Source organism: Somniosus microcephalus, chromosome 28 (genome assembly GCF_052327205.1).
Source record: "Somniosus microcephalus isolate GS21.2 chromosome 28, FLI_Smic_1.0, whole genome shotgun sequence".
Taxonomy (NCBI): Eukaryota; Metazoa; Chordata; class Chondrichthyes; order Squaliformes; family Somniosidae; genus Somniosus; species Somniosus microcephalus.
The window spans coordinates 6,581,010-6,591,836 of NC_141014.1; the positions used below are offsets into that span (position 1 = coordinate 6,581,010).

At 51.0% G+C, this 10,827-nt stretch overlaps 1 protein-coding gene and 1 pseudogene across 1 annotated transcript; both read right to left on the reverse strand.

The window, feature by feature from the left end:
- Positions 1-1,500: 1,500 nt before the first annotated feature.
- LOC147098749 (U2 spliceosomal RNA) lies at positions 1,501-1,677 on the reverse strand (annotated as a pseudogene).
- Positions 1,678-2,148: 471 nt separating this feature from the next.
- Positions 2,149-3,477, reverse strand: LOC147098750 (uncharacterized). The gene has a single exon (XM_085969255.1). The coding sequence runs from the start codon at positions 3,475-3,477 to the stop codon at positions 2,149-2,151; it is 1,329 nt and encodes a 442-aa protein (XP_085825381.1).
- Between the last annotated feature and the right edge of the window lie 7,350 nt (positions 3,478-10,827).

Here is a 10,827-nt window from a genome sequence, read left to right on the forward strand (position 1 = left end):
GAGCAGATTCGAACCTACCTGCAACTCTGCATCACCTCCCAGGGGTTCGCTCCTGGAGAACAGTGGAAGGAGGTCGAGTCCAGAAGCACGGGCGTCGACCACGGGCAACCACCCAGTCATCCAGCGGAGATTTCAGCATCGCAGGGGAGGCCGTCGAGAGCCAGGCTTGGCTTTCCAGTCACGGTGGTCCAGCGAGGCGGGCTGGCAACAGGTACTGCGCAGACCCTTCCCGGACAGCGGCGGTTAGAGCCGACCGAGCGGCACAGAAAAAGGCCGAGCAGCGTCGACGGGGGAGAGAGGGCAGAGCGCACAGGGTGCAGCCGGTGTTCAGGACCGAGCGGCGTCAACGGGGGAGAGAGACGAGAGACAGCAGAGCACAGCTGGTGTTCAGGACCGAGCGGCGTCAACGGGGGAGAGAGACGAGAGAGAGCAGAGCGCAGCCGGTGTTCAAGGGCCGAGCAGCGTCAACGGGGGAGAGAGGCGCGCAGGAAAATGTGAGGCGCTGCCATTGCCATGAGGACCGCAGAGAGCGGCATTGGCAGCAGCGCAGGAGCAGCGCACAAACCCACAGGGCATCGCCATTTGCCACGAGGACCGCCGAGAGCGGCGTTGGCAGCAGCGCGGGAGACGCCATTTTAAGCCGCAGGGGGAAGAAAGGAAAGCGCGGGAGACGCCATTTTAAGCCAGTCTAACCACACCCAAAAATGCCAAAGAGTGGCAGTATCACAGCATTTTTTTCACCCTTTAATTAAGGGGGGTTTTTCTTTGGCGTAGCCCCATACCTGGGGGTGACTATCACCACCCCATTACTGGGGTATGACTACGCTTGATCTAAGCCAAAAAGCCGAGAAGCGATAGCCTGTAAACTCCCGCTCACGCGCAAGTCTTCCTCGGCCTCGGTCTTCTCCGTCAATCTGGCCGTGGCTGACGGAGCGCAGGTGCGACGGAGGACTTTGAGCGAGAGAGCATTTTTTGCCAGGACTCGCAACAGAGATGAAAAGCCATGCAGGTGTCGCACCTCTTCCCTTTGGCCGAGATGATGCCATGAAAGCATTTGCATTTGCGAAGGGTTAAGCGACGTGCGCCGCGCAGGATCCCGACGGGGCGCAGCAGGAGCGTGCCTGCGGGGCGGGGCTTGCAGTCCCCCCTTTTCCAACAGGGGGGCGTCTGCCTGCAGTGGCTCAGAAATCCAACAGGGGGCATCGTCCAGGTTAGCTGCAGAGCGGCAAAGATGGCGAGGCCCCGCCCTATAATATAGAAGTAGAGCCCATCTGCAAATACGGAAAGAAAAGCACAATAGGCATGCAAGGACAGAGAGAAAAACACCCCCCAAGGCGGCTGCTTAACCTGCCGAGCTAAAGGTGTGAAGGCGGCGGCGAAAAGGCGGGAAAAGCGGAGGGGGGTGGCTAGCAGCAACCTAGGAAAGAAAAGAAAGCACGGTGAAAAGGCTGCAAAGACTTTTTCTCCTTTTGACTTTTCTGACTTCCCACCCCAAAGAGGGGAAGCTGCACCGTCCCTGGATGCACTGCAATACCAGGTCAATGCGTGGAGTGGGCGGAGGAAGCCCCTGTCCCATCTCCCTGTTCCAAAAACCAAGTTAATATTTCGTCCCCAAATAGGGGACGTATCAGATATTAAACTGATAAGAACAGATTTTTTTTTTTTTCCAAAATATATACTTTATTCGTAAAATCTTTGTTCATGTACATGACAATACAGTCCACATCTAGTACAGCGCAAATTAACTTCAGCACATGGCACTCAATTTACAAATTACATTACATTTATCATTACATATATCAAAGCATGTTTCAATGTACTACAATACACTCCGCAAATCATATTACAGATGAAAGCAGTACATGGTACTCGCTTTACACAAACAGGTACATTTTCATTACATGTTTTATAAGTCATACAGCCCGAGGGGGGCCGAGATACATTCCAACACTTGGCAAAATACGTTGCATTACAGTCCACCAATCGTATTATATATGGCTTAATTAATACACATGAATGCAGTACATGGTACTCTATTTACATTCACAGATTACAAGAGCTTTACAATTAACACACTTGTACGTCATGCGGCCCGAGGGGGGGTTTTCTACTGGTTTCAGCCCCTCGGTGTACACTGGCGGGAGGGCCTTAAACTGTGGCCCTTCCCCATCGTGCCTTGGCGGCGGCGGCACCAACCTTTAGTGCGTCCCTCAGCACGTACTCCTGGACCTTGGAATGTGCCAGTCTGCAACACTCGGTCGTGGACAACTCCCTGCTCTGGAAGACCAGCAAGTTTCGGGCAGACCAAAGGGCGTCTTTCACCGAGTTGATGATCTTCCAGCAACAGTTGATGTTTGTCTCGGTGTGCGTCCCTGGGAACAGTCCGTAGAGCACAGAGTCCTGTGTTACCGAGCTGCTCGGGATGAACCTCGACAAAGACCACTGCATCTCTTTCCAGACCTTCTTTGCAAAGGCACATTCCAGAAGGAGATGGATGACGGTCTCGTCCCAAGCGCAGCCTCCTCGCGGACAGCGTGCGGTGGAGCAGAGACGTCGGGAGTGCATGAAGGATCTGACGGGGAGGGCCCTTCTCACCACCAGCCAAGCTACGTCTTGGTGCTTGTTTGTGAGTTCTGGCGATGAGGCATTCTGCCAAATGACTTCGACAGTCTGCTCGGGGAACCATCCGAGAGGATCTACCATCTCCTTTTCCCGTAGGGTCTCGAGGACGTTACGTGCTGACCACTGCTTGATAGCCTTGTGGTCAAAGGTGTTTGCCATGAAAAACTTTTCCACGAAGGACAGGTGGTCCGGCACGGTCCAACTGGATGGAGCGTTCCGCGGCAGCGTCGCCAGGCCCATCCTTCGCAACACCGGGGACAGGTAGAACCTCAGCACGTAGTGACACTTGGTGTTTGCATACCGAGGGTCTGTGCACAGTTTGATGCAGCCGCACACAAAGGTGGCCATCAGGATGAGGGCGACGTTTGGTACGTTCTTTCCCCCTTTCTCTGGAGATTTGTACATCGTGTCCCTCCGGACACGGTCCATTTTCGATCTCCAGATGAAGTGGAAGACGGCTCGGGTGACTGCGGCGGCGCAGGGTCGGGGTATGGGCCACACCTGCGCCACGTACAGCAGCACCGACAGCACTTCGCACCTGATGACCAGGTTCTTGCCCACGATCGACAGGGAGCGCTGCTCCCACATTCCCAGTTTCTGGCGTGCCTTGGAGATACGCTCCTCCCAGTTTTTGGTGCACGCCCCGGCCGCTCCGAACCATATTCCCAGCACCTTCAGGTAATCTGACCTGACGGTGAAGGGGACAAAGGATCGGTCGGCCCAGTTCCCAAAGAACATGGCCTCGCTTTTGCTGCGATTTACTTTCGCTCCCGAGGCCAGTTCAAACTGGTCGCAGATGCTCAGCAGTCTGCGGACCGACAGTGGGTCCGAGCAAAAGACGGCGACGTCGTCCATGTACAGGGAGGCCTTAACCTGAGTGCCTCCGCTGCCTGGGATCATCACCCCTCTTATGCTCGAATCCCTCCTGATGGACTGGGCAAAGGGTTCAATACAACACACGAACAAGACAGAGGAGAGAGGACAGCCCTGCCTGACTCCAGATTTGATCGGGAAGCTTTCTGATTCCCACCCGTTGATTAGAACTGCGCTACTGATGTCTGTGTAGAGCAGTTGGATCCAATTGCAGATTCCCTCCCCAAACCCCATTTTGGAGAGCACGTCCATCATGTACGTGTGCGATATTCTGTCGAAAGCCTTCTCCTGGTCCAAGCTGATTAAGCAGGTGTCCACCCCCCTGTCCCGCACGTAGGCGACCGTATCTCTGAGTAGCGCGAGGCTATCAGAGATCTTCCTGCCGGGTACGGCACAGGTCTGATCCGGGTGGATCACCAGCTCCAGAGCAGACTTGACCCTGTTGGCGATGACCTTGGACAGAATCTTGTAGTCCACATTAAGCAGCGAAATGGGCCGCCAGTTTCTGATTTCTTCCCTCTCCCCCTTCTGCTTGTAGATGAGGGTGATGATGCCTTTCCTCATCGATTCTGACATGCTGCCAGCCAGAAGCATACCCCCGTACACTTCCAGCAGGTCTGGGCCCATCCAGTCCCACAGAGCCGAATACAACTCGACCGGTAGGCCGTCGCTTCCGGGAGTTTTACTCGTCTCGAAGGACCGGACGGCCTTTGTCAGCTCGTCCAGAGTTAGCGGGTGATCCAGACTCTCCCGCTTGCTGTCGTCTAGCACCTCCGAGATAGACGACAGGAAAGACTGGGAGGCCGCGCTGTCTGTGGGCTTCGCGTCGTACAGCCCGGCATAAAAGGATTTGCTAATCCTTAGTATGTCAGGCTGCGAGGATGACACCGAGCCATCTTCCTCCTTCAGGCTGTCGATCACAGAGCTCCCTCTGTGTACCTTTTGGAAGAAGAAACGCGAGCACGTCTCGTCCTGCTCCCCGGAGCGGACGCTGGAGCGGAAGATGATCTTGGAGGACTCTAAGGCAAAGAGCGAGGCTTGTTGGCCCTTCACCTCTTGGAGTTCCTCCCCGACATCGACCCCCATCGACTGCAGCAGGAGCAGATTCTGCATGCTTTTCTGGAGTCGGGACATTTCCCTCTGTCTCTCTCTCGCCTTCTGAACACCTTTGAGGATGAAGAACCTCTTGATGTTCGTCTTGATCGTTTCCCACCAGTGCGCCGGGGAATCAAAGAGGGGTTTCACGGTTCTCCACCCTTTGTAATCCCTTTTGAGTTCCTCAATGTTTTCTGGGGTCAGCAGGTTGACGTTCAGCTTCCATATCCCTCTGCCCACTGTCTGGTCTTCCTGTGGGTGACAGTCGGCTAGTAAGAGGCATTGGTCAGAGAATTATAGAATCATAGAATATTTACAGCACAGAAGGATGGAGAGGCAGTATAATCTAAATGGGACTATTTTGAGGGGGTGCAAGAGCAGAGGGACCTGGGGGTGCATATTCCCAAATCCTTGAAGGTGGCAGGGCAAGTTGATAAGGCAGTTAAGAAAGCGTATGGGATACTTTGCTTTGTAAATAGAGGCATTGAATACAAAAACAAGATAGTTATGCTAAACCTTTACTGCTTAGGCCTCAGCTGGAGTATTGTGTCCAGTTCTGGGCACCACACTTTAGGAAAGATGTCAAGGCCCTGGAGAGGGTGCAGAGAGATTTACCAGGATGATATCAGGGATGAGGGACTTCAGTTATGTGGAGAGATTGGAGAAGCTGGGCTTGTTCTTATAAAGTATGTGTCTATACTTAATGCAATAATGACGAGACAGCTTGGAAGATTCAACGTAGGTCTTTACTTAATACCAACAGGCGGGAAACTGAGGGGAGATCAGTACCCACAGTACTATTTATAACCCTATGGCCAGGAGTGGTACTACGGTATCGCTACGCCCTACAAAGTAGTGCTGCCCTGGCCATAGGTTTAAAGTAACATACCTATTACATACACAACATTCCTCCCCTTTTAATTAAAACGTACCTGTGCAATTAAGTCAATAGATGCCCCATAACTAGGGCTAATAACATTTGGTAACACAATATACATAACATATTTACATCAAGAGTTGTCTACTTATATATATATAAACAGAAACATGTTATAGATTCAGTCTCTGAGGAGGCCTCCTATCTCGACTAGGATAACTTCTTTCTCTAGTCGGTCTCGGTGTCGGCGGCGGTACTTCTGTCACCCCTTCATTGCTGGACTCGTCGGTGTCTGATGGCACATCCTGTGCCGTGGAGATCACTGGAGTGCTGAACTCCTCGCAATCCTGAGACCTCTGTAACGACGAGCTGGGCCGTGATTCCGCTGTAACAATGTGCTGAGACGTTTGAGGTAGTGAATCAGTTGGGTTTCTGGACTCCACAAGTTGATCAGCATGTCGTCTGATTATGCCTTCCCCTGTCTCAACTGTGTACATCAAGGGTCCCTGGCGGGCCTTTATCGTACCAGACCGCCACTTTTCATTCCTATAATCACGGGTCAACACTTGCTGCCCCACCTCGAAGCTCCGTGTCTGTCTGTCAGGAGCCCTACGAAATACTCAGTTTTCCACATCTCTCCGAATGTTTGGTCTGAGCAATTCAAGGCGAGACCTTAACCTTCTATTAAAGAACATGACGGCGGGGGCCTGGTTGGTCACCGTATGTGCAGCATTACGGTATGCGAATAGGAAGTTGTCCACCTTGTGTTGTACTGGCAACCTTTCCTCCCCCATCGCCTTGATGGCCTTTTTAAAAGTCTGTACAAATCGCTCTGCCAGCCCATTTGTAGCCGGATGATATGGTGCGGACGTATAATGTCGCACTCCATTCCTTTTTAGGAATGCTTGAAATTCTTCTGCCACAAATTGTGGCCCATTGTCCGAACAGACTTGCTCGGGCACCCCGTTTCGGGCAAAAATGGTCCTTAAGACTGCGACCGTCTTTTCGGCTGTCGTTGATGACATCTTTATGACCTCCGGCCATTTTGAATGGGCGTCCACTACAATAAGGAACATCGCATCCAGGAAGGGGCCAGCGAAGTCCACGTGGATCCTTTGCCACGGCGTTGAGGGCCACTCCCACGGATGTAGTGGGGCTTGTGGTGGTACGTTCTGTACCATCTGGCACCCTTGGCACGCTTTTGCTACTTCCTCAATGTCCCTGTCAATGCCGGGCCACCAGACGTAGGCTCTGGCGAGGCTTTTCATTTTGACACCCCCCAGATGACCTTCGTGTAAGTCCTGCAACACTTTATGTTGTAATTTTTGAGGGACCACCACCCTGGCTCCGCACATCAATGTGCCCCGGCAGATGGACAACTGGTCCTTCCTTGCCGAAAACGCCGGCAATGATGCGTCACCCTGCGCCGGCCAGCCTTTCACGGTTAATTTGTAAACCCTTGCCAATGTCGGGTCGTTCCGTGTTTCCCGCTCGATACATTGGCTGGTGATGGGCAAGTGTTCCATAACAGCCGTATGATATATTTCCACGGGGTCCTGTACTATCTCTTCGATCTCGGCAGGCAAGGGTAGCCGCGACAGGCCATCCGCATTGCCATGCTGTTTGGTACCCTTATATTCGATAAGGTACTGGTGTGCTCCTAAGAACAGTGACCATCTCTGTAGCCTTTGGGCCATCATCAGGGGCACCCCTTTTGTTGGATTAAATATCGACACCAACGGTTGATGATCCGTCAGTAGTGTGAAACGTTGCCCATGCAGGTAGTGGTGGAATTTTTTTACCCCCCACACCAGACTGAGGGCCTCCCTGTCGATTTGCGCATAGTTTCTTTCGGCTGTAGTTAACGACCTTGAGGCAAATGCTATTGGCCTCTCCGTCCCGTTGGGAAATTTGTGTGACAACACTGCCCCTATACCGTACGGGGAGGCGTCACATGCCAACCTCATTGGCATTTTTGGGTCAAAGTGTGCGAGCACTTCCTTTGATGTAATGAGTTGTTTACCCTTTTTAAAAGCAGCCTCACACGCTTCGTCCCAATTCCAGGAGACACCCTTTTGCAGCAATGAATTTAGTGGATGTAAAATGGACGATAAGTTCGGGAGGAACTTTTGGTAATAGTTTATAAGGCCTAAGAATGATCGTAACTGAGATACATTCTCAGGGGGCGGGGCCTTCACTACTGCCTCGATCTTTTCCGGGGACTTATGCAGGCCTTCCTTATCTATAATGTGACCACAGTATGAGATACGTTCCTGGAAAAACTCACATTTCTGCTTGTTCGCCCTGAGTCCATATTGTTGTAACCGCAGAAGTACTCGCTCCAGGTTAGCGAGGTGGTCGTTATCCATTTGTCCTGTCACCAGGATGTCATCCAGGTAGCATTGCGTTCCTGGAATGCCCTGTAGGACCTGTTCCATGGTCCTCTGCCATATTGCCGGGGCGGACGCCACACCAAATACCAGGCGATTGTACTGGTACAATCCCTTGTGTGTGTTAATCGTTAGGAGCTTTTTCGAGTCCTGCTCCACCTCCATCTGTAAATAAGCTTGACAAAGGTCAATCTTCGTAAAGTGTCTACCCCCAGCTAACGATGCGAATATGTCCTCTATCCGCGGCAGCGGATACTGTACCATGTGCAGGACTGGGTTAAGAGTTATCTTAAAATCCCCGCAAATGCGAACCTTCTTTGGTTCCCCCGGTGTGTTATTTGCAGATTTCTTTATAACTGGGATGATGGGCATGGCTCACTCGCTCCACTCAATCTTTGTAAGGACATCTGCACTCTCTAAGGCATCCAGTTCTGCTTCCACCGCTGGCCGAATGGCATAAGGCACCGGTCTGGCCTTACAAAACTTGGGGTTTGTGTCTTGAGCAATAGTTATTTTTGCTCTAATGTCCTTTAAGGTCCCCAGCCCTTGTTGGAACACCTCTGGCGTTTTTGCCAATAGTTTCGACAACCTGCTTGTAATGATTGTATCATCCGTGGTGTTCTCTACTTTTAACTCGTGTATCGACTTCCAGTCGAAATGGATTTTTCTTATCCATTCCCTACCCAAAAGTGGTGGTCCACCATTTGGTAGGACGTATAAATAAAGTCCTGGCACTTTTCTGCCGTTGTATTTAACTGTTACTTGCATTTTTCCCTTCGGGTAAACTTTTTGTCCCGTATATGTTTTTAATTTAATTTCCGTATCCTTTAAGGGAATGCGTTTGAACAGCCTGTTATAATCTTGTTCATTAATTACTGATAGGGCTGAACCCGTGTCCAGCTCCATATTAACTTCGACGCCTGCTACCTTCATTTTAACCCACATTGTGCTGTGGTCCTCCGTTTTGTCTACACCATATAACTTGAGACATCCCAGACCTTTAGGCTCTGCTTTTGTGCCTTCCTGTGACTCGTCTGAGCTACTGTCAGACATCTTATGTATTTTTGTCCTTGCCTTGGTACTGCTCGGATTGCCCCCACAATTGGGTTTCGTACCAGACCGACAAACTTTCGCTATATGCCCCTTTTTCCCACACTGCCAGCATATTTTATCACGAAACCAACAATTACTTTGGTCGTGGGTGGTTTTGCCACAACGGTCGCATTTACCTTTGTGAAATGTCACCTCATGGGTGTCATAGCCGGTTGTGTTTTGTCGTATTTGAGCAGCACCCTGTGCTGCTGCTTCGTGGACCGATGCTATTTCAATTGCCTGATCTAGGCTGAGCTGTTTCTTGGCTAGCAACCGTTTACGTGTAGTCTCATTTAACATGCCACAGACAAATCTGTCTCTGATCGCGTCCGCCAATATGGCTCCAAACTGGAAATGTTTGGACAACCTTCTGAGCTCAGCTAAATAGGCTGCCTGCGACTCATCATTCCTTTGGTCGTGTCTGTAGAAGCGGTACCTTTCCGCTATAAATGGTGGCTTAGGGTTTAAATGTTCCCTTAACGTCTCAACAATTTGGGCGTATGTTTTGTCTGCTGGCTTTTCTGGAGTAAGAAGATTCCTCAGCACACCGTATGTTTTTGCCCCCATAAAATTTAATAAGGTTGCTACCTTTCGGTCATCTTCCACCTTGTTTACTATGCAATAAAGTTCATGCCTTTCGATATAGGCATCCCACTCTTCTGTGTCCTCAACAAATGCTGACAACCAACCTTCTTTAGCCATTTTAAGCTTTTGAAGAGAAAAAAAAACTTTTCCCACTTACTCCACTAGATGGCGTTTTTCCTGCCTTTTCTCCCTCTGCTGTCAACGACCTCTCTCCAGCGTCGTTATTTTTGGCCCTTGCAGCTCCCATTATTGCCACCGCCGCTATTAACAACGACCTTCCCCTCTCGTGGCCCGCTAGTCCTTGTGGCTCCATTTGTTCCCCAGATCACCTGCCCGTTCTGGCCTTTGCAGCTCCCGTTCCCCAGGAAGGATTTCAGTTTACCTGGCCCTGGGTGGACTTTTGCCCCGTGGCTGGAGCGCCCGTTCAGCCTCTTCTCTCAGCTGCCGCAGCCTCCGCTGGAAACCTCTCTCTCTCGCTCCGTTGCTGCCGCTCCTCCCGAACCCGGAGTGCTGGGCGGCCTCCTTCGGCCGACGCTGGACTCTGCAGGCTGGCTGGTAAGAAGCCTCTCTCCTTCTCTCTCCGTACTGCTACCGTTCCTTTGTTGCACCGTGTACTGGTGAGTTCGAACCTTACTCGTCGCCAGTATAAAGTATGTGTCTATACTTAATGCAATAATGACGAGACAGCTTGGAAGATTCACTGTAGGTCTTTACTTAATACCAACAGGCGGGAAACTGAGGGGAGATCAGTACCCACAGTACTATTTATACCCATATGGCCAGGAGTGGTACTACGGTATGGCTACGCCCTACAAAGTAGTGCTGCCCTGGCCATAGGTTTAAAGTAACATACCTATTACATACACAACAGTTCTCCTCAGAGCAGCGAAGGTTCAGGGAGACCTAATAGAGGTATTCAAAATTATCGGGGGTTTTGATAGAGCAAGTAGGGAGAATCTGTTTCCTCTGGCAAGTGGGTCAATAACCAGAGGTCAGAGATAAGAACTAGAGCGGAAATGGGGAGGCAATTCTTCACACAGAGGGTTGTTATGATCTGGAACGCACTTGCTGAAAGTGTGGTGGAATCAGATTCCATTGTAACTTTCAAAGGGCAATTGGACATGTACTTGAAGAGGAAAAATCTGTAGGGTTACAGGGAAAACACTGGGGAGTGGGATTAATTGGACAGCTCATTCACAGGCGTGACAGGCCGCATGGCCTCTTCTGTGCTGCAGGGTTCTAGGTTTCAAATTTCCAACATCGACAATTAGCTGCTTTTCACTTGCACATTTG

Bases quoted from the DNA above. Each gene is read 5' to 3' on its own strand.
- LOC147098750 (XM_085969255.1), bottom strand. From the start codon at position 3,477: ATGGACGACGTCGCCGTCTTTTGCTCGGACCCACTGTCGGTCCGCAGA.